At 41.5% G+C, this 24,044-nt stretch overlaps 2 protein-coding genes across 7 annotated transcripts in view; both read right to left on the minus strand.

Moving 5' to 3' along the window:
• The window catches only part of unm_hu7910 (un-named hu7910), a 426,260-nt gene that overhangs the window by 368,118 nt on the left and 34,098 nt on the right, over nt 1-24,044 (minus strand). For all 6 annotated transcript variants that reach the window (XM_085993023.1, XM_085993021.1, XM_085993025.1 and 3 more), the window contains 3 exons: nt 21,025-21,174; nt 20,118-20,162; nt 3,991-4,059 (listed from right to left, as the gene is read on the minus strand). In XM_085993023.1, coding sequence (XP_085849149.1) covers nt 3,991-4,059; nt 20,118-20,162; nt 21,025-21,174 — 264 coding nt within the window. The remainder of the gene's footprint in view (nt 1-3,990; nt 4,060-20,117; nt 20,163-21,024; nt 21,175-24,044) is intronic.
• Nucleotides 1-24,044, minus strand: part of LOC147114919 (uncharacterized) — a 65,215-nt gene that overhangs the window by 24,982 nt on the left and 16,189 nt on the right. The window lies entirely within an intron of this gene.

Here is a 24,044-nt window from a genome sequence, read left to right on the forward strand (position 1 = left end):
TAGTTGAGACTAAGGAGTAACATTTTGTGATACATTTCCATTACATTTTTTCCCGTGGTGCCAGCAAATTCATTAAACTGTTACTGATAGCCACCCCAATGCAGTAAATGAGGTGGTGCTGCTACCTCCAGAGATTGTGTACCATCAAAAAGGGGATTTTCCACAGGTGCCTCTAGATGCAACAATGCCAAAATTGCAACATAAACCAGGGCCATCAGCAGCCATGATTCATATAGGCCTATGGAGTGGTATTGCAGGCTCCAGCCTCAAGACACCCCAATGAGCCAGGTACAGCATCTAGATATAGTCCAGAATCACAATTTAAAAAAGTAAATCCCGCTGTGTGGATTTTCTGTTGTTTCAGCTGCTGTGGCATTTGCTGACAATATAGAAGAGACAGTTTCTGCAACACATTCTTTAGCTGGTCCTGCAGAACTGCTTCCTAAATGGTCTTGCAATAGTAAGGTGCCATAAATTTCCAAACTATGTGCAGAGGACAATTTTTAAAATCTACAAATAGAATTTTAATGACAGAATTATTATTATTTTATTTTATTTATTTTTTTTTTTTTTTAAATGTGGTGTCAAGAACTGCATATTCTATAATAAGAGTTTTTTAAATGCTTACAAGCTGCACAAATGGACAAAAGCAGAAAATCTTAAGACAGATCTTGTAAATATCCAATTTACTTACACTTTAAAAAGTTTTGTATTTGTAGCAAATTACATAAAAAAAACTGAATGGCAACCTATACAGGGTTTATTTGCTCCACATGGGCTGCATACAATCTCATGGCCAGAATTGCATAGTTATTGTTGAATAGGAATATGGATCTTTGGAGATGTATTTTTGGTGCCCGAGTGTACTTGAGAGAATGTTGTTTGGGAGGGTGATCATCTCTTCAACTATCTTCAAACTGTGTCCTCTGGTTACTGACCTAGTACCATTCCATTACTGATTGGCGACCTAAAGGGTTGATGTGGATGTTGAAGTATAAGATGCAAGATCTTTGATAATTCATTGCCATGTGAACTAGAGAATGCTATGCTGTCCCACTTGCACTATACTGTTCTGAACATGTACACTTTAGAGGAGCCTGGACATTTCCTTGGAGCACCCATTTTAATTTTCTTTAACAGTGCACCTATGTCAGCAAGTACAGGTAGACTACCCTTTATCCGGACTTCCGAAAACCGAAACCCTCTAAAAACCGAAGGTTTTTTCGTTCAGCATAAGTCGTGCGTACGAACGAAAAAACCTTCGGTTTTTAGAGGGTTCCGGTTTCGAAAGTTCGGATAAAGGGTAAGTCGTGCGCACGACCCCCCGCGGACCCCGCCGGCCCCGACAACCGCCGGCCCCGACAACCGCCGACCCCGCCGGCCCCGACAACCGCCGACCCCGCCGGCCCCGACAACCGCCGACCCCCCCGCGGACCCCGCCGACCCCCCCCCCGCGGACCAGACAACCGCCGACCCCGCCAGCCCCGACAACCCCCCCGCGGGCCCCGACAACCGCCGACCCCCCCGCGGACCCGACCCCGACTGACTTACGCTGAGCGTCAGCCGTGCACACGACCCCCCGCCGACCCCCCCGCGGACCCCCGCCAACCCACCTTCCGAAATCCGAAATTCTCCTTTATCCGAAACTCGGCTGGTCCCGAGGTTTTCGGATAAAGGATAGTCTACCTGTACTTGTGGACAACTGCTCAAAATTCCAGTTTTATTTCTTCACTTAGGTCTTTTCCATTTAGAACAAGTTATTTTCCCTCTGCTTCACATATTCCTCACTTCGGCTTCATTGCTTCTCTGCCCCCAGACTAGTCACTGCTTTTGAGAGAGAAAAAAAGAAATTCCTCCTTCATCCAACTGTCCTGTTGGGAGCAGTAGGCTCTCTTAATGTTGCCAGGCTATACGCAAAAGTCACTTGACTGTAGAACTGAAAAAGGGAGAGAGAGAATTTACGTAGATTCAGAATCTGAATGGTTGCAATGAACATCAAGGATATAATCACGAGTGAGCCTATTAGAGGGGAGTCTGCAATTATTTTTGCTAAGTTTTTCTTTTTTAAAACCGTATTAACAGAACTTTGTATGCCGATGGGGTTATATGAAGAGGGGTGGGAGGAGGCTCGTATGGAGCATAAATGACGACCTGGACCAGTTGGACTGAATGGCCTGTTTCTGTGCTATAGATTCTATGTTATTTTATGTAACTGGACAGCAGGTTTCCTTATCCAAAAGGACATTAATGAACCAGTTGAGTTTTATCACAATTGGATAGGTTAATGGTCACTTTTTATTTTTATTTTTTTATAAACTAATACCAGCTTTATATATCCAGATTTTTTTAAAAATTCTGAAAAACTGAATTCAGATTCTCAAACTGCCATTTAAACTCAGGATCTCTGGATTACTAGTGCAGTAACATAACCACTAAGCCACCATAGAGACGTGAGGAACTCAGGTGGGTAGCCACCGTGTTGTGGCTTTGCTGGATTCATATTGCTGCTTGAATCTCCTCAGCAGAGATTAGAGCCTGATGATTTGGACTCTTCCTCGGCGAGTTGAGATGAGGATACGGCAAGCTGGAACCTTCTGGATTGGCCCGAGACTTTGTCGATGCATCCTCCAATGAGCCGGAACATAGCCCTCCCAACAAACGTGAGGCATACCCCAGTCAGGAAATGGTAATGTACCAACTCAAGAAATGCCAAGTGGTCTGGAACCCATTTATAGAAGCCCACATGACCCAGGGACATTCCACACAGCTGAGACCACCTCCACTGAAGTCAGAATGAGCCACAAACTCTGTCACTGCTCCACAAAAGACAATGGAGTAGAGTTTCTGTATTCGACTCAATCGGGAAACTGGGCGCAAATTGTCTGTTTTCCAAAGTGAAGCTCAAGTTTGCATAATCACAAACATAATATCTTCCATGAACCAGCGCAACATAAATGGAACAATCGTTTATTTCTTTTTCTTTGCATTAAAAAATATTCCTTGATGTATTTAAGAGTGGTAACCTGGTGCAGCTTTATTAATCCAGCTGAAAATGGGTTTATCACAAAAAATAAGCTTATTTAATAAGAGTGTCTAGTCCTCTACCAGTGGTAACCTGATTTTAATTCACCGAACATGATTTAAAACTGTACTGAACCATTTACATATTTCAATGGTGTACACTAGTCAGATTTTAGTAAATTAAATAATTTTTAAATAATACATAAAAACTTTTAATACGTGCCTACTAGTGCCGGTGTGCCTAAAAAACTCAATTTGAAGAAACTCCTCGAACGTCCGCGATGCTCATTATTTCGATCTGGGGGCATAGCCAATTTAGTGGGCGGGGCTGCCTTCCAACACTTTTTTTTTAAATCAGCTTTAAAGATCACGGAAACGCAATTTATGCTCGACATAACTTACGGTAAAAATTCAGCGATCTTTTGCACTGGTTTGGCCGATTTCAGTCGGATTGCACTGATGAAACCAGCGGAAACTCTAGGCCAATGCTTCAATCCTACAAAGCCCATCACATTTGTAAGACCCTCAATAACTTCCGAAACATTGGCAAATTATCCGGAGGCCCAAACAGCACACTGTTTTCAGCATATGTACCACTCCTACGCACCAATGTACACCTACACTTTGTAACTTTACATGTATGATTTTTCTTAATGTATTTGGAGAATTCCACCCCCCCCAATCCCAATGATATGGATGTATATTCCTCTGCCTATTAAAAAATGCATTACACATACTTATTTGCTCTTTCACCCAGAAAATTATTTCAATGTCCTTGCTTTTCCCAGTAGTCACAATTTTTAGTATGCAGAGAGGGAAAAAAAGTTACAAATTGTTCAACGTAGATCACATAATAATTAGCAGCATTTAAAAGTAAGTGTCACACCAACCAAAGTCAGTCATGCAACTGCCAAACAAAGATGTGCATTTAAAACACCATGCAAAATAAAAATCAGATAATATGCTTGCCTAGCAAAATTTTGGCATCCTCCACATCAAAATCACCATCTCCGTCGGCATCATAGATTCCAAGTTTCCCTATTTAGAAGTGAAAGAAGGAAAACAATTATATTACCCTTTGAATTAGATTTCACTCCAATGAATGCACAGCATGTAAAAACATTAACCAGAACAGTTAAAGCTTTGGATGATCACAAGTTGAGAAATGTACAAACAGATTCTTCAAACAGTCTTACTCCACATAGCTCTCCGTACATGACCCAATACCAGAGGGATAACCATTGGGACATCAGCCTCTTTCAGAAAGATCAGGCCAGATCTCCATGACATTCCACTATAGCTGTATATTTTATTTAATCCTTCCAATATAAACACAACTTTAAGACCTACAGGAAACTCTTTTTTTTATCCGGCACCAACAGGACCAGCGTGGTGCCGGTTGATCAAAAAGTCCGGATTACAGAGAGGTATACTTACCAAGGTACGAGATCCCTGTACACGGCCATAGGTGCAGGAGCCCCGGTTACACGGCACTTGTGCAGGAGTCCCGGTTACACGGCCACAGATCCAGGAGTCCGTGTTGCACGGCCACAGGTGCAGGAACCCCGGTTACACAGCCACTAATATATAGTACAAAACTTACCTGAACCTACTCCTGAATTTTGCCAGTTAAGAGAGATTTCCAGATATTTAGGTGCTGATTAAAAGAGAGTTTCCTGTATATCGCATGACAAGAAGAATTCAAATGCAATTAAGAAAGACAAAAATAGCCATAAGATTAGTCAAGAGATCTTTGGAAAAGAAGATGGTGTGTAATTGTGGTAGTACCTGTAATAGCAAAAGTTTGTTTAGCTATGTCAGAAATCAAAAGACCATTAAGGATCGTATAGGACCACTAAAAGATACTGTAGGGCAGATTCAAATTGATTTTCAAGTTATGGCAGAGCTGCTGAATGACTATTTTGCATAGTCTATACTCCTGTAGATGATGCTTATGTTCCAGGTGAGGGGTTGCTCATTATTGAATAGCATCAAGATAGTAATGTAATTTTGGATAAATTAGGGAAGCTCAAAATTGATAGGACTCCAGGTCCAGATAACATCCATCCAAATGCTCCATGATCTCCTTGCCTGTATCTTCAATAGTGGCAGGGATAGTTCCCTTAGACTGGATGCTAGCTCATGTAGTTCCTATTTTCAACAAAAAAAAGGGGGACAAATCAAAGCCAGGGAACTACAGGCCTGTCAGCCTGACATCCATAATTGGGAAGATTATGAGAAATGCCCTTTATGATCACTGGGAAAGGGAATAGGACCATTATAAATTCAAAACATGGCTGTCTGAAAACAATAGGTCATAGTGAGTGAGTGTGAGTGTTTTTTTTGAAGGAAGTCACTAGGGTAGTGGATGAAGGAAATCCGGTAGACATTGTCTGCCTGGACTTTCAGAAAGCCTTTGAGAAGGTACCTCACAAAATGGAATCTTGTGGCATCAGTAGAAATATGAAACGTTGGATTAGGAATTGGCTCCAATCCCAGTCAAGAAGTTGTAGTTAATGGTTGTGGTTCAATTTGGAGACATGTTACTAGTGGTGTTGCCCAGGGGTCGGTCCTCAGCCCGCTACTCTTCACGGTATTTATTAATGACCTGGACAAGGGTGTTGAAAGAATGGTAAGCAAGTTTGCAGATGACACCGAAATCTGTACGAGGGTTAAGCTGGTCGAGGAGTGCAATCAAATCCAAAAACATTTAGATATATGATCGGGAAGTGGGCCACACATTGGCAAATGGTATTTAATTTAGCCAAATGTAGTGTCATGCATGTTTGTAAGGCCAACACAGAATACACGTATCATTTGCAGGGAACAATACTGAAAGAAGTGGAGAGAGAAAAAGATCTTGAGGTTATTGTGCACAAATCTCTGAAGGTTCATGACCAATGTAGAGAAACTATAGCTAAAGCCAACAAGGTATTGGGTTGTATTAATAGAACCACACAGTATAAATCAAAGGACAGTTCACTGGTCAGATCGCATCTAGAGTAGAGCGCCCAGTTTTGGTCCCCTCACATGGTGGGTGATATATTGGCCTTGGAAAAGGTCCAGAGGCGAGCTACAAGAATGATTCCCAGATTAAAGAACCTCAGCTACTCAGATCGACTCAAGGACATCGGTTTATTTACTTTAGAGCAGCGTAGACTTAGAGGTGACCTGATGGAGGTCTATATGACATCCTTTGTGACTGTGACAAAGGTAAACTATCCCTGCTCATTCTTCTTGACATTTCTGCAGCTTTTGACACGGTTGAACACTCAGTCCTTCAACGCCTCTCCACCGTTGTCCAGCTGGGTAGGACTGCACTTGCCTGGTTCCATTTTTATCTATCGAATTGTAGCCAGAGAATCACCTGCAATGGCTTCTCGTCCTGCTCTCGCATCATTACCTCTGGTGTCCTCCAAGGAGCTATCCTTGGCCCCCTCTTATTCCTCACCTACATGCTGCCCCTTGGCGACATATCCAAAAACACAGCATCAGTTTCCACGGCCAGCTCTACCTCACTTCCACTCTCTTGATCCCTCCACGGTCTCTAAATTGTCAGACTGCTTGTCCGACATCTAGTTCTGGATGAGCAGAAATTCTCTCAAATTAAATATTGGGAAGACCGAAGCCATTGTTTTCGGTCCCTGCCACAAACTCCATTCCCTAGCCACTGACCCCATCCCTCTCCCGAACATCTGTCTGAGGCTGAAGCACACTGTTCGCAATCTTAGTGCTATATTTGACCCTGAAATGAGTTTCTGACCACATATCCACAGCATAACTAAGACCACCTATTTCCACCTCTGTAACATCACCTGGCTCCGCCCTTGCCTCAGTTCATCAGCTGCTGAAACCCTCATCCATGCCTTTGTTACCTCTAGACTTGACTATTCCAATGCACTCCTGGCTGGCCTCCCACATTCTACCGCACGTAAACTTGAGGTCATCCAAAACTCAGCTGCCCGTGTCCTAACTTGCACCAAGTCCCGTTCGCCCATCACCCTTGTGCTCACTGACCTACATTGGCTCCCGGTTAAGCAATGCCTCGATTTCAAAATTCTCATCCTTGTTTTCAAATATCTCGCCCCTCCCTATCTCTAATCTCCTTCAGCCCCTCAATTCCCTGCGATATCTGCGCTCCTCTAATTCTGCCCTCTCTTGAGCATCCCCGATTATAATCGCTCAACCATTGGTGGCCATGCCTTCTGTTGCCTGGGCCTTAAGTTCTGGAATTCCCTCTCTGCCTCTCTTTCCTCCTTTAAGACGCTCCTTAAAACCTACCTCTTTGACCAAGCTTTTGGTCACCTGCCCTAATTTCTCCTTATGTGGCCCGGTGTCAAATGTGTGTGTCTTATACTCCTGTGAAGCACCTTGGGATGTTTTACCAAGTTAAAGGCACTATATAAATACAAGTTGTTGTTGTATAAAATAATTAAAGGGCTGGATAGAGTCCCCATTGATAGATTAGTCCAGTTTAACAGATTGTAGAGGACATGGGGACATGAATTTAAACTAAGAAAAAGAGTAGGAATAGACTAGATATTAGGCGATTCTTCTTTTCCCAGAGAATTGAATGCTCTGGAATACATTGCCAGTTGGTGGGGTGGGTGCTGACTTTCTGCAAGCCTTCAAGGCGGCGCTGGGCCAGTGCCTTATGGGGCAGAGATTGCATCATATAGAAGACAAATGTCTGAAGTAATATTTGGTCCATGTGATCCCTGAACTGGTTTTGATCGCCTGAGGGGGTCAGTGGAATTTTACAGAGTATATTTTCCTTTACTGGCCCTGGGTTTTTCTGTTTTTTGTTGTCTCTCCCACTCTCTCTAGGTGATTACATGGTTGCGAGGGTGGGTGTGAAAGGAGGAGAGGGGGACGGGGGGATTGGGGGAGGAAAGGAGAAAGGAGTGTGTAGCCATCATGGTCTTGCCATCATGGTGTGGGGTAGGCTTGATGGACCAGCTGGTCTTTTGCTGCCCATCATTTGCATATGTTCATTTTCGTAAATATATTTTTGATGTTCAAGCACACATCGTTCCGTTAGTCATGTATACTGAAAGTGGTAATGAACAAAAACAAATGAAGCCTGCACAACACGAACCTGAATACAACTCAGAAGGGCCAAAGATGAGAATGTCAGAAAGTATGGTAGAAAATAAGGAGTCCAACCCCTAAAAGGGTAGTAATTTAAATTATGCTTTTATAGGTTGTAGTTGATCATAGTGCTTTTTCTAGGAAATGGATGACCAGTGGGTCCTGGATCTAAGACAGGCTTAATATATTGCCAAACTTCCTGCCTTTGAGAAAGTAATGTTCCAAAAAGCAGTGCTGTTCTAAATGGCTAGTTATCAAGTGTTGGCAATGGACCCAGAAAAAGAAAAAAGCCCACAATTCAACTGAGTTCATCAAGAAGACAGCACCATGCCAGCTGATAAGGAGGAGAATGAATTCTGCAAAGCAACATTAAGCATTGTCCAAAGGTTGAGACACAGAACATTGTAGGTTGTACAATAAGTTACTGGAGGGAGAAAGAAAGAATTAAAAAAGTGATGGGGCTCAGTCCAATTTCCATGGGAAGGGCAAATAAGGCTGACATTAGTGCAACGTGCATTCCTTGTCTAACTGTACAGATAGCACCCCAGGAGTATCTAAATCTAAATGAAATTCCAAATAAGAATCAGAAATAAGACCGAATTAATATTATAGTCACGTTCATCACGCAGGAACACTCGGCCATTAGAATCTGGAGTTCATGAATGCTTCTAATTTTAACCAGGCTCAACAGCAATGCTGTATTTTATGCATTCCATTCTGACCTTGGTTGAATGGCACCAGTATGAGCTTGTGCAGGGAATCAGATGAAAAGCTTGAAAAGGGAATTCTATGTATGGAATCACTTGCATGAAATAGGACATAACAGGGCATATTCCCAAGTGATCTTGATCCACTGCACACTGAAATGTGAATACAGCAGCTACATATATGCTGACTGCACTGGATCAGAATTCTTCAGTTGGAAATGTTTACTAAGTGACATCACAGAGCACACTATGTCCAAATCTTGATCCATGCACCACAGACAATTTTTTTCCACGTATAGTCGTATAACTGAGTGTCCGCCTTATAGGAAAGCGTAACTTATCAATGGCCTGAGATGACGGACTGATCATTTTAATCATCATCATCTTCTTAATATTCAAATAGTTCATTGCTTCCAGAACGAGAAGGTATAACTCTAATTCCTTAAAGAAAAGGTACAAGTTATGTAGAAGAGAAGATGCCAATTTTCTGGATTCAAATCTAAAACAGGACATTCCTATCATTTTAATTAAGTATAGTTTATGAAGTGTAAGATAATTAAATAGGCACTCAGAGAAAAAGAGAGAAAAAGAAAGAAAAAAATGCAGTTATATAGCACCTTTCATGACCTCAGGATGTTCAGTGAGCTTCACAGCCAATGAAATATTTTTCAACTCTAGTCATTGTTATAATGTTGGGAAGCCATGGCAGGCAATTTGTGCACAAGGTTCCACAAACAGCAATCAAATAAAAGACTTGATAATTTTCTTATCTACATGCTGCTCCTTGGCAACATCATCTGAACATACAATGTCAGGTTCCACATATACGCTGACAACACCCAGCTCTACCTCACCACCACCTCTCTCGATCCCTCATGCTGCTTGTTCAACATGCATTATTGGAGGAACAGAAATTTCCTCCAATTAAATATTGGGAAGACCAAAGCCATTATCTTTGGTCCCAGTCACAAACTCCATTCCCTAGCTACCGATTCCATCCCTCTCCTTGGCCACTGCCCAAGGCTAAATCAAACAGTTCGCAACCTTGGCGTCCAATTTGACTGAACCGAGCTTCCGATCCCATAACCTTCCATCACCAAGACAGCCTACTACCACCTCCGTAACATTGCCCGTCTCTACCCCTGCCTCAGCTCATCTGCTACTGAAACCCTCATCCATACCTTTGTTGCCTCTAGGCTAGGCTATTCCAATGCGCTTCTGGCCGGCCTCCCATATTGCAACCCTCGCAAACTTGTGCTCATCCAAAACTCTGCTGCCATATCCAAGTCCCATTAACCCATCACCCCTGTGCTCGCTGACCTACATTAGCTCCCGGTCCAGCAACGCCTTGATTTTAAAATTCTCATCCTGGTTTTCAAATCACTCCATTGCCTCACCCCATCCCATCTCTGTAACCTCCTCGAACCCTACAACCCTCTGAGATCTCTGCACTCCTCCAATTCCAAAACTCTTGTGCATCTCCGATTTTCATAACTCCACCATTGGCAGCTGTGCCTTCAGCTGCTTAGGCCCCAAGCTCTGGAACTCGCTCCCTAAACCGTTCCGTTCAAAAAATTGAACAGGATAGCCAAACTATCTTCATTCATTGTAGTATGTGATCAGCAGTACTTGAGAGACAGCAAAGCCTTCAGCCTAGAATGAGCAACTTCACTCACAAGAGGCTGCCAAACAGCCATTCTTAACTGACAAATGCAAACTACAATCATTAGCAAAACGATTGCTCAAAACAGATAGGACCTTAAGATTTGCCCAGGCATTGATGTGGACCAAGGGGGCTGTTCTGTATTTAACCAATGGTTTACTACACAATATAATAAAGGAAGTAATTTTGTGCTGAAAACCTAGAGCCAGTCAGCCATAAATAATCATTTTGATTTGCTAATGGGCTATGATGTATCTACAATAAAACAAAGCTTTTTGCATAGTGAAACCAATGTTCTATCGATCAAAAAGGTGGAGAAAACGTAGAACTGAGTCATCCTGCTGCAAAACAAATTCTGAAAAATTGACTAGTATAACTGGTTAACTGCTAGAGCCTGAAACTTATTAACACTCCCACACAAAACCAGAACTACCAGAAGTGAAGTTTCAAAAAAGAAATTGGAGTTCAGTAAGAAAATCATTTAAGTAGCATGTTAAAATCATAAAAGATATTGAAGGAAAGCAAATCAGATTTTCATGTATGGACTTTAAATATTCGCATGATGAACAAATTACCAGGAGAGAGCACGTGATCTGAAGGCCTACATGACTAGCCAATCTCTCAAACAGACCTTCTGTCACTCCCTCTTTTGTGAGAAATTGGTTTCATATTCACAGCCTTAGATCCAAGGTAGAACAGAATTACTTGTTATTTTTCTGGTCGACCAGTCTTCCCTATAGTATTACTCATTTCAGCTGCCAGAATATCAGCAAGTGCATGATGTCCAAGATTAATTACACAGAATATACAGCACAGAAACAGGCCATTCAGCCCAACTAGTCTGTGCTGGTGTTTATACTCCACACGAGTCTCCCCCCATTCCAGCTACTTCATCTCAGCCTTTCAGATTATCGTTCTATCCCGGTTTCTCTCATGTACTCATCTAGTTTCCTTTTGAAAATATCTCAGCTAGTTGCCTCACCCACTTCCTGTGGTAGCGAGTTCCACATTCTAACCACTCTGAGTAAAGAAATTTCTCCTCAATTTCCCTGTTGGATTTATTAGTACTGTAACTATCTTCTATTTATGGCCACTAGTTTTGGATTCTCCCACAAGTGGAAATATTCTCTCCACATCTACCCTGTCCAACCCATGCATAATGTTAAAGACCTCTATTCAGTCACCTCTAAGTCTTCCCCTTTCTAAAGAAAAAAAAGCCCAACTTGTTCAATCTTTACAGATAGCTGTAATCTCTCAGTTCTGGTACTATCCTTGTAAATATTTTTTGCACTTTCTCCAGTGCTTCCATGTCCTTATTAATAGTATGGAGACCAGAACTGTGCACAGTACTCTAAGAGTGGCATATCCAGGGTCCTATCGAAGTTTAGCATAACTTCACTACCTGTGAATTCTATTACCTCAGAAATAAATCCCAGTGCTTTGTTAGCATTTTTAATTGCTTAAAAGCAGCATCGCAGGTCAGTAAATGATTTGTTCACCGATATCCCTTTCCTCTTCCACCCCATTCAGTTTCTTATTTTCTAAAGGTGTACATGATGTTTCTATTTTTCCTACCAAAGTGCATCACCTCACATTTATCTACAGTAAAGTTCATTTAAACATAAGAACATAAGAAATAGGAGCAGGAGTAGGCCAATCGGCCCCTCGAGCCTGCTCCGCCATTCAATAAGATCATGGCTGATCTGATCCTAACCGCCAATCCACTATCCCAGAACCATCTCCTGAATTTAACAGAATTAGACACACGAAATAGGAGCAGGATCAGGCTACACGGCCCCTGGGCCCGCTCCACTACCCACAGGGCCATGACCGAGCCGAACCTAGACTCATGTCCAATTTCCTGCCCGCTCCCCGTAACCTTTAATTCCCTTTACTTCTAGGAAACTGTCTATTTCTGTTTTAAATTTATGTAATGATGTAGCTTCTACAGCTTTTTGGGGCAGCATATTCCATGGACCTACCACCCTCTGAGTGAAGTAGTTCTTCCTCATCTCAGTTTTGAAAGAGCAGCCCCTTATTCTAAGACTATGCCCCCTAGTTCTAGTTTCACCCATCATCGGGAACATCCTCCCCGCATCCACCCGATCCAACCCCTTCACAATCTTATATGTTTCAATAAGATCGCCTCTCATTCTTCTGAACTCCAATGAGTAGAGTCCCAATCTACTCAACCTCTCCTCATATGTCCATCCCCTCATCCCCGGGATTAACCGAGTGAACCTTCTTTGTACTGACTCGAGAGCAAGTATGTCCTTTCTTAAGTATGGGCACCAAAACTGTACGCAGTATTCCAGGTGCGGTCTCACCAATACCTTGTACAACTGAAGCAATACCTCCCTATTTTTATATTCTATCCCCCTAGCAATGAAAGCCAACATTCCATTGGCCTTCTTAATCACTTGCTGCACCTGCATACTAACCTTTTGAGTTTCGTGCACCAGGACCCCCAGATCCCTTTGTACTTCAGTACTTTCCAGTTTCTTGCCATTAAGATAATAACTTGCTCTACGATTTTTCCTGCCAAAGTGCATAACCTCACACTTTCCAGTATTGTATTCCATCTGCCAAATCCCTGCCCACTTACTTAGCCTGTCTATGTCCCCTTGCAGGTTTTTTATGTCCTCCTCACTCACTACTTTCCCTCCCATCTTAGTATCATCTGCAAACTTTGATATGTTACACTCGGTCCCCTCCTCCAAATCGTTAATATAGATTGTAAAGAGTTGGGGACCCAGCACTGACCCCTGCAGAGCACCACTAGTTACTGATTGCCAGTCTGAGAATGAACCATTTATCCCAACTCTCTGCCTTCTGTTAGATAGCCAATCCTCTATCCATGCCAGAATATTACCCCCAATCCCGTGATTTTTTATCTTAAGCAATAATCTTTTGTGTGGCACCTTGTCAAATGCCTTTTGGAAGTCTAAATACACTACGTCCACTGGTTCCCCTTTATCCACCCTATATGTTACTTCCTCAAAGAATTCCAGCAAATTTGTCAAACATGACTTCCCCTTCATAAAACCATGCTGACTTTGTCCTATTAAATTATGATTATCCAAATGTCCTGTTACTGTCTCCTTAATAATGGACTCCAAAATTTTACCTACCACAGATGTTAGGCTAACCGGTCTATAGTTTCCAGCCTTCTGTCTACTGCCCTTTTTAAATAAGGGTGTTACATTTGCAGTTTTCCAGTCTGCCGGGACCTTTGCTGAGTCCAGGGAGTTTTGGAAAATTATTACCAATGCATCCACAATCCCTACCGCCACTTCCCTCAAGACCCTAGGATGTAAGCCATCAGGTCCAGGTGATTTATCCGCCTCGAGTCCCATTATTTTACCGAGTACCACTTCCTTAGTGATTTTGATCGTGTTTAGCTCCTCCCCCCCTTTAGCCCCGTTTGTCCAGTGTTGGGATATTCTTAGTGTCTTCTACTGTAAAGACTGATGTAAAATATTCATTGTGTTTTTGCCATCTCCATATTTCCCACCATTAATTTCCCGGTCTCATCCTCTAAGGGACCAACATTTACTTTAGCCACCCTTTTTCTTTTTATATAACTATAAAAACTCTTACTATCTGTTTTTATATTTTTTGCTAATTTACTTTCATAATCTATCTTCCCTTTCTTAATCAATCTTTTTGTTATTTTTTGCTGTCTTTTAAAGTTTTCCCAATCCTCTATCCTCCCACTAGATTTGGCTACCTTATATGCCCTTGTTTTTAGTCGAATACTATCTTTAATTTCTTTACTTAGCCACGGATGGCTGTCTTTTCTTTTACACCCTTGCCATTTAACTATCCAGTCTGCAAGTTTTCTAATGTCTTATTGTATTATTTGCATTCTTCTTGTGTTAGCTATACCGCGCCAGTTTGGTATTATTTGCAAATTTGAAAGTGAGTTAGTTGTTCCCAAATCCAAATCATTAATGTAAATTACGAATAACAGTAGTCCCAACACTGATCCTTGTGGAACACTGCTTTCGACCTTCCTTCAATATGAACAACTACTTTACCCCATACTCTGCTTTCTATTTTTTAGCCAATATACTAGCCATTCAGCTATTTGTCCCAACTCCACATGAGCCAACCATGTGGTACCTCATTGAAGGCCTTTTGAAAATCCAAGCATATGGCATCTACTGCACTATCCTTATCTACTCTTTCTGTACCTCTTCAAAGATTTCTTTCAGGTTAGCCAAGATAATCCAAATGGGACAATTACTGCAAATTTTGGGAATCCAAGCTTGAAATATAGATGGTACTCCTTCAACACCATTTTACTTACTTTCAAATACCATTAAGTGTGGATGAATCATAGCACTGCCTAAGCATTTTAGAAGGCAATTCTCTTGGAAGTGCACTAGTCAACATCTAAACATGTAGCAACAGTTAATGAGTATCTCTTCCAACTTGCACAGTGGTCACCATTCGAACGAGAGTCCTGGTGAATACTATGCAGGGATTTTAACTCTTGGGCAGAAAGCAGGGGAGAGGCACCAGACTTCCTGCCTGGGAATTGCCATGCGAGGCCCAGTAAATTTTAATGGCCAGGCTTCTAATATTTCATCAGTCAGACATCTGCCCAAAATGGGCGTAAAGAGTCAGCTGGCTGGCTATCGCCCTACAAAAGCCCATTGGCACTCAAGTAAGGCACGAGAGGGGGCTTAGGAGGATTTTGCAGGTTGGAAGAAGGGGAGGCCAGGGTTGCAAAGTCCCAAGCTTTTTTGTGGGGCCTGGAAAAGCACTCCTGATCTGTTCAGTAAGCCTTCTAATTGCGCCAGGGTCCTATCTGAGCGATTGGACCCCGATTTGCATATATTTATGGGGTATCTGTCCAAGTTAGGCAGACACGTCAATCGCCCTGTATTAAAACAGTAATGGACGGTACCTGAACAGCAGAAGGTACCAGGTTTTCAGGTTTTAACTCCTGTTGTCACCAGGCAAGGTGTTAATATCGTCACTTTAGATTTGTTATACTTAGAAGCCAGGCTAGGCTTCCAGATTCCAATTGTGCAGAATGTTTACAGTGAAATTATTTAACTTGCGTATAAAGGGGCTGGACTTCACAACTTCAGTGGATATAGGAGCCAACAGTTGCCTACAAAGAATCCAGTTAGCAAAGATAACCACACATCACTGGAATTGATCCTAGTGGATTCTTGCTGAGAAACTGAACTCCTGCTTAAAGAAAAATTGTGGCGTTCCACAATAAGAGTTAGAAGTACAGATATCAGTAACTTGAATTTGAGAGTCATCATCGATATTTTCACTAAGCATCTTGAACAAATTTCTGGCAACCGATTGAAGCACAAAATAAATTATGCTGACTTTTTGAAGAGCAAAATAACTTTCTATGCAACAATTAAAGTAGGGATTTATCCAATTGCCAAAAGAAAAAAAGAGATTTGTCAGCCCAAGGGAAGCATCCTTATGTCAAAGGGTCATAGGAGACTGCTTCATAGCAACTCCTTATTAAAGCTTACCGCTCTGGTTCGAGAAGGATGCTGGAATGAAGACTATGTACTTAATAATACAAGGCATACAGTATTGAATTGGCAAGATCCAACTGAAATAATATAGAATGACATAAGAACACAAGAATAAGGAGTAGGAGTAGGCCATACGGCCTTTTGAGCCTGCACCGCCATTCAGTAAGATCATGGCTGATCTTAGACCTCAACTCCACTTTCCTGCCTGATTCCCATATCCCTCGATTCCCCTACAGTCCAAAAGTTTATCTATCTCAGCCTTGAATATACTCAACAATTCAGCATCTACTGCCCGTTCGGGTACAGAATTCCAAAGATTCACAACTCAGTGAAGAAATTCCTCCTTCTCTCACTCTTAAATGGCTGACCCCTTATCCCGAGACTATGTCCCTAGTTCTAGACTCTCCAGCCAGAGGAAACAACCTCTCAGCATCTACCCTGTCAATCCCTCTCAGAATCCTGTATGTTTTAATTAGATCACCTCTCATTATTCTAAACTCCAGAGAGTATAGGTCCAATTTACTTGATCTCTCCTCATAGGCAACCCTCTCATCCCAGGGATCAATCTAGTGGACCTTCGTTGCACCGTCTCCAAGGCATGTATGCCCTTTCTCAGATAAGGAGAACAAAACTGTGGACAGTACACGCCAGTTCTGGTCTCACCAAAGCCCTGTACAATTGTAGCAAGACTTCCTTACTCGTGTACTCCAACCCCTTGTAATAAAGGCCAACATGCCATTTGCCTTTCTAATTGCTTGCTGTAGCTGCATGCTAACTTTGTGTTTCCTGTACAAGGACACCCAAATCTCTCTGAACACCAACATTTAATAGTTTTGCACCACTGAAAAATATTCTGTTTTGCTATTCTTCCTACCAAAGTGAATAACCACACATTTCCCCACACTACACTCCATCTGTCACCTTATTGCCCGCTCACTTAACCTGTCTATATCCATTTACAGGCTGTGTCTCCTCCTCACAGCTTACATTCCCACCTAGCTTTGTATAGTCAGCAAACTTGGATACACTCGGTCCCTTCATGCAAGTTATTAATATAGATTGTAAATAGCTGAGGCCCAAGCACTGAGCCCACTAGTTATAGCCTGCCAACCAGAAAATGACCCTTTATCCCTACTCTGTTTTCTGTTCGTTAACCCAATCCTCTATCCAGGCTAATATATTACCCCCTACCCCATGAGCCCTTATCTTGCCCAACAACGTTTTATGTGGCACCTTATCAAATGCCTTTTGGAAATCCAAATATACTACATCCACTGGTTCCCCTTTATCTACCCTGCTAGTTACATCCTCAAAAAAAACTAATAAATTTGTTAAACACGATTTCCCCTTCATAAAAGCTTGTTGACTCTGCCTAATCATATTATGATTTAAGTGCCCTGCTATCACTTCCTTAATAATGGATTCCAGCATTTTCCCGACAACTGATGTCAGGCTAACTGGCCTGTAGTTCCCAGTTTTCTCTCCCTCCTTTCTTGAATAGCGGGGTTACATTGCTACCTTCCAATTTGCTGGGGCCATTCTAGAATCTAGGGAATTTTGGAATATCACAACCAATGCATCCACTATCTCTGCAGCCATCTCTTTTAGAACCCTGGGATGTAGGCCATCAGGTCCAGGGAATTTGTCGGCTTTTAGTCCCATTAGTTTCTCAAGTAGTTTTTCTCTACTGATAATCACTAAGTTCCTCACTCTTATTAGCCCCTTGGTTCCCCACTATTTTTGATATGCTTTTTGTGTCTTCTATTGCGAAGACAGATACAAAATATTTGTTTTAATTCTCTGCCATTTCTTTATTCCCCATTATAATTTCACCTATCTCAGCCTCTAAGGGACCAATGCTTACTTTTGCTACTCTCTTCCTTTTCACATACTTCTAGAAGCTCTTACAATCTGCTTTTATATTTCTGCTAGTTTACTCATTCTATTTTCTGCCTTATCAATTTTTTGGTCATCCCTTGCTGGTTTCTAAAGCTCTCCCAATTCTCAGGCTTACTACTATTCTTCCCAACATTATAAGCCTTTTCTTTTAATCTAATACTATCCTTAACTTCTTTAGTTAGCCACAAATGGATCGCTTTTCCCAGTGGAGTTTTTAATTCTCAACGGAATGTATATTCATTGAGAATTTTGGAATATTTCTTTAAATGTTTGCCGCTGCTTACCTACAATCATACCTTTTGTTTCTGACTGAAATATTTCACTCTCAAACTTAATGTGAAATTTTATATTATGATCGCTCTTCCCCAGAGGATCCTTTACTATGAGATTACTGATTAACCCTGTCTCATTACACAGTACAAGATTTAAAATAGCCTGTTCGCTGGTTGGTTCCATGACGTATTGTTCTAGGAAACTGTCTCAAATGCATTCCGTGAACTCATCCTCCAGACTACCTTTGCCAATGACACTTGCAGAACCTGGCAAGAATGTAAACTTTATGTTCAAGAATACCCAACTTAAGGAGCCAAGTTGCAGCATCCATACAAAGCATCAAAAAGAGAGAAAAGTACTAAGTGCAAAGTATTACAGCAATCCAGGGCCAGAATATCATGAGCACACTAAAGTAAGTTAGTGACAATTAAAAGCTGTTGCAAATTTCAATCTTATAAGTTAACGAATATGAGCTTTCATTATATCTTTAGGCTAGAAAAATTAAGACCACTCGCAAAAATTACCGACTTAAGCTAGAGGAAATTGGAAAAAAAACTAAAAGCAAAATGTTGTGTGAATATCCTTCAGTCATTTTACTTGTACCCTGCAGTTAAATGTTATGAACATTTAATTTTATTTGCTCTATAGATAGCCTGATCAATATTTCAAAATACTTGGATATAAAACATGAAAACTGCTGGGCCCACTAGATGCGGCAAGTAAGCCAGTCTAAAAAGGAACTGAAATTTGCAGGCTTTAGTGAACAATATTCCCACTTTTTTGGTTAACCTCAGCTATTTTTTTTCCCTTTTGCAGCATTAATCTGCAATTTACCTCATTTTTTTAGAAATAGCATCAGGCAGCAAAAAATCCTTAATCTGCCTTTAAAATAATTTACATTATAATTTACATAATAATTTTGAGAGATAGAGTAAATTTACTATGCATATTGGGAGCTAGATTTCAGACTAAACCTCAAAATTTAAAACATTCATCCTAAGTAACAGAAGCCCAATCAGAACATGGCTGGTTGGTCAGATAGCCTGTTCCTATCACATCAGTCAAATGCAGTTAAAGTGCATGCAAATCCAAGTTTAAAAAATTTAGAAAGTGCTGCCATTTAGATTTTGCTCAGTGACTCAAATGATGCACTATGTTATTAACCATGGGGGTTTCATCAGTATAAAATGATGCATTTAAATGGTATGCCAATAGTGTCAGATATATTCACACTAGCTAGAGTAGAAAACCTCTATTGCAAGAAGACAACTAAAATATTTTCTAAATCAAATTTAGCCAATCTTGGTCAGAAGTTCAACACTAACATGACATTGCACCCATCACTAAATGTGTAATACAAATCTTGTATACCATGGCATATGTTAGAAATGCACTGTAACTGAAATTGAAAATTAATTACCCGGCTACAAAATCCAAATGATTGCAATCAGTTTTGTATATCCACCTAATTAGTACAGCGACGTACATTTCTAGAGGTTTTCTGCCAGCACCCCAAAAACAAACTCTAACCTTAATTACAAGACCGATCAAATTAGAAATAATCTCATTGGGGGAAAAAAAGCGCTTTCCCACGATTACCTGATTAGTGGATCAGAACAAGGACTAAAAACTGCTTTGGCCGTCACTAAAAGTTAAAAGTTTTATTTTTCTTACATTTAGCCCAGGGCTATAAAGAAACACATATTGAATGCTACTTTTAGGCAATAGCTGATACACAACGGTCTTCCCACATTCAATATTGTATAAAATAAAAAGGGGCCCTAAAAATAGAAGGTACAGTGAAGGAAATCTAAACCAGTATGCACTGCAAATCCCAAGATAGGAGAAAAAAGTAGATAAATATAGCAGAACTAAGATTCAACAGGTGCAGAGAGGAGATTTCAGGATAGAAGAAATCATAGCATATGTGAATAGTGAAAATCCTACCTTGTAACACCTCTGAAAAGTTATAACGAAATTCCTTTGCTTTTGCTGCATGCATGATAAAAATTAAAAAAGTGAATGTACTGTGGATTAGAACTGTTATAAACACAGCAATAAAAATGAGCCAAGACCAAGGCACATTAAAAGAATCTAAGTACAAGATAAATGCGAAGTTCCAAAATGGATTAGTAGAGTTTTAATTTGATTTTAAATATTAAATTTTACTCATTACAGTGCAACTTTTGACTATCCAGTATTAAAATTATATTGCACACAAAAATATATTTATTTAATTCACATTTGAGATCATGAGTTATTCTTGGAACTCTAATAAGAACAGTTAAATCATCAGGTTATAAGTTATTAAAGTCAGACTGCTGGGCCTTGAAGTTTATGAAGCCTACGCCAGTACAATTCACAAGGAATTCCTTCAGTAGAAATAACTACTATTATTATGTACCATAGGTTACCGTGGTCCTACAGTTCTTGTATAAATGATCTATCCAGCAACTATCATTTTATTGGTTTATTTCTAGAGAATATGCTGGATTGGACTATGGACAACTAGCTACAGAAATAACAGATGTACAAGTAACTGTACTGAATCCTTGGTTTCAGTTACACTACTATAGCAATGAAAGGCATTAGCAAGGGAGCTATCCATAGGCCACTATTCTCTCAACTGTGGTTGATCTGTGGCCCAGAAATTAAGAATGACTGAAGTACAAAATAGAGGAATTCATTAATAAAATAATTTTCAACAAATCATAAGCCACAAAACAATATTGTGCACTCCACTTATACCACATCACTTTTCTCGAGACAGTCTTTAAGCAATAACATAAGACCTCCTTCCTTCTAGGAAAGAGCTTTATTCAGAAGTTTGAAAACTGAAATTGACAAAACTTACCCAGAACATCTTCGTAATCCACCAAGTCAAACCAAACAACAGCTACGGATGACCAGACACCCAGTAAAGCAATTATCATGAACCATGTAAAGAATGAGCTTCCAGAGGGTCCATCGCTTTTCTTCCCATTTTTATTAGAGCTGTGCTTATCTGAAAAAGAAGAAACTCCATTTAATCGTCTGTGCTGTGGAAACAAATTGATACAATGACTATCCTCCTACTACTAGGTTTTGTAACATTTATGCAAGGATAGATTGACTGACCAAAACATAAAATGCTAATTGGATTGAGGTGGATTGACACCTTGCTTCACAACCCAATGGGCCAAAAATTGCAGTCGGAGGTGTATTTCCAGAGTACGTCTCTAACCTGCAAAAGGAATATGCACTTACTTGATGGCAGCCCTCCTTGATGTGGTCTGGCGTGCGGGGCAGAGGTCAGCGCAATGGCCCAGATCCCAGGGACGCAGCCTGTGCGGAAGCATACCTGGGATCACGTGGGCCTAGCCCTCCAATCAGAAAACAGAATTAGATTTTAATCATTTCTGAAGGGAATCCCATAATCAGATTTAATGGAATCCCGAAACCAAATGAGGAAATACAAGTATGAAAACAGACTCGATAATTGGGGCTGGTTTTGTTAGAACAGGAGATTATTGGGTGATTTGATGGAGATGTTTAACATTATGAACGGATGGGACACAGTAGATAGAACAGTTTTCTAGAACAAGGAGACATAAAATTAAATGCGAGACACTTAGGGCAGATAGTCAGAGAAATCTTTTTATACAGAGGGCTGAGAGATGCACTAGAGTTAGTGACTGAAGCAAAGACCATGCCAACATTTAAGAATAGATTAGATGCGTGTTTGAAGGAAAAATAAATAAAAAGGATACGGGAAGAGGGCAAGCACACAGGATTGGGACTATTGCTCATGGAGGTTAAACACCAACAGACTGGTTGAGCGTAATGAACCGTTCTGATGTTGCAATTCGATGTAATTTTCTACCTTCAACTCATTTTAATCTCCCTTTTATTTCCCATTCCATGCCCTCCCCAATGTGGATTAAGCGAGTTTCTGGATCAGGTTGACCCTACTCTTTAGTTTCTTCCCAAGGTTCGGGAGATGCTCTGTGAGACGGTGTGCGATCGAGCAGGATTCCTAAATAGGAGGGTTTTTTGGCTTAGCTTGCGACTTTCAGAGCTCAGTTTGCTTCATAGGTACAGGAAACTGTGTGCTATCCGGCACCCATGGGACCGAGCTACTGCCGTTTTTTTAAAAGCTCCGGATAGACCAGCGTCAATGTTATCAGATAGGAGCTTTTCATCGCAGTATCTGACCACAAACACTGCTGCTCAGCAACAGCTTGTAAACACTCGGCCCAGTAGCTTGGAAGCGTCTCTGAAGCTGTTGCTAAGCGACAAAGACGCTTTCCAGAGCCTGCCTGTGAAAAGAATGCTAGGAGAAAAAAAAACACCTAACCAAAACGGCTGCTGATTTCTGCCGTTAGATCAAAGTTGCCGGACATTCAACTTCCGGATAGCACAAAGTTTCCTGTATTGTGGTGGAATGTCAAAGTGACGATCTTTTGCAGGTTTGGCCAAAGTCAGCATCGGCGGAAGTAGGCCTCTATCCTCTGTAAATCACTGGCCAGGGTCTCCTTGTTGGCAGACAGATTCCTGTTTTGCATGGCCAAGGCAACGTCATCAGCATGTACAAACTTGCAGGACTCTGTTTCGGGCAGATCACTGGTGTAAATGTTGAACAGGGGTGCTAGGACAGAACCCTGTCAGAGTCCATTGTTCAATGTCCTATATCTGCTCTTCTGGGTGCCAGTGTACACATGGGAGTGTCGGTTGACCTAAGCAGTGGCAGCACCGAGGAGACCGCAGATAAAAGCAGCGGGAGACCAAGCCTGCGCAGACCTAAGCAGTGGCAGCACCGAGGAGACAGCAGATAAAAGCAGCGGGAGACCAAGCCTGCGCAGACCTAAGCAGCGGCAGCACCGAGGAGACAGCAGATAAAAGCAGCGGGAGACCAAGCCTGCGCAGACCTAAGCAGTGGCAGCACCGAGGAGACAGCAGATAAAAGCAGCGGGAGACCAAGCCTGCGCAGACCTAAGCAGCGGCAGCACCGAGGAGACAGCAGATAAAAGCAGCGGGAGACCAAGCCTGCGCAGACCTAAGCAGCGGCAGCACCGAGGAGACAGCAGATAAAAGCAGCGGGAGACCAAGCCTGCGCAGACCTAAGCAGCGGCAGCACCGAGGAGACCGCAGATAAAAGCAGCGGGAGACCAAGCCAGCGCAGACCTAAGCAGTGGCAGCACCTCCGGCGATTTCAACAACAAAAAACAAGGAGTGACGTCACAAGACAGCAGGTAGGTGATTGGTGGGTAAGTATTAACATTTTTTCTCTCTAACCTAAGACAGTGGTTTAAACTAGGAGCGGGAAACTATAACATACTTTATTAAATTTATAACTGAATTAGTTAAACAAATTAATATAACTATAATAGTCATTAAATAAAGACTTTAACTAATTAAATAAATAAAGTAAGATTAGACCAAGACCTGGCAGAGCAGATTGTGTGTCTGGACTGCAGTATGCGGGAGTCTGTGGACAGTGAGACTGTTCTGAACAAAAACGTCTGCAGGAGATGTCTCCGTCTCGAATCTCTCCAGCTCAGAATCACTGAGCTGGAGTGCGAGTTGGAGACACTCCAACACTTAAGGGACGGGGAGGAGTATCTGGACAGTTTGCTCCAGATTTCAGTCATACCTCGTAGAGGGGTGCAGGATCAAAATGGGGTTGGTGTGACTGATAGTGTGCAGAGTAAGGGGAACCCAGGTAAGAAAGGGAACGAGGATCCACAGAAACTGATCCTATCCAACAGGTACAATGTACTTGCTATCTGTGTAGATAAGGATAAAGATGGTCAGGGGGAGGAAGAGGGGAGAGAAAGAGAATGTGGTAGTTGTAGGGATTCTATAATCAGAGGGACAAATAGCAACCTTTGTAAG

This window comes from Somniosus microcephalus, chromosome 7 (assembly GCF_052327205.1).
Source record: "Somniosus microcephalus isolate GS21.2 chromosome 7, FLI_Smic_1.0, whole genome shotgun sequence".
NCBI classification, from domain to species: domain Eukaryota; kingdom Metazoa; phylum Chordata; class Chondrichthyes; order Squaliformes; family Somniosidae; genus Somniosus; species Somniosus microcephalus.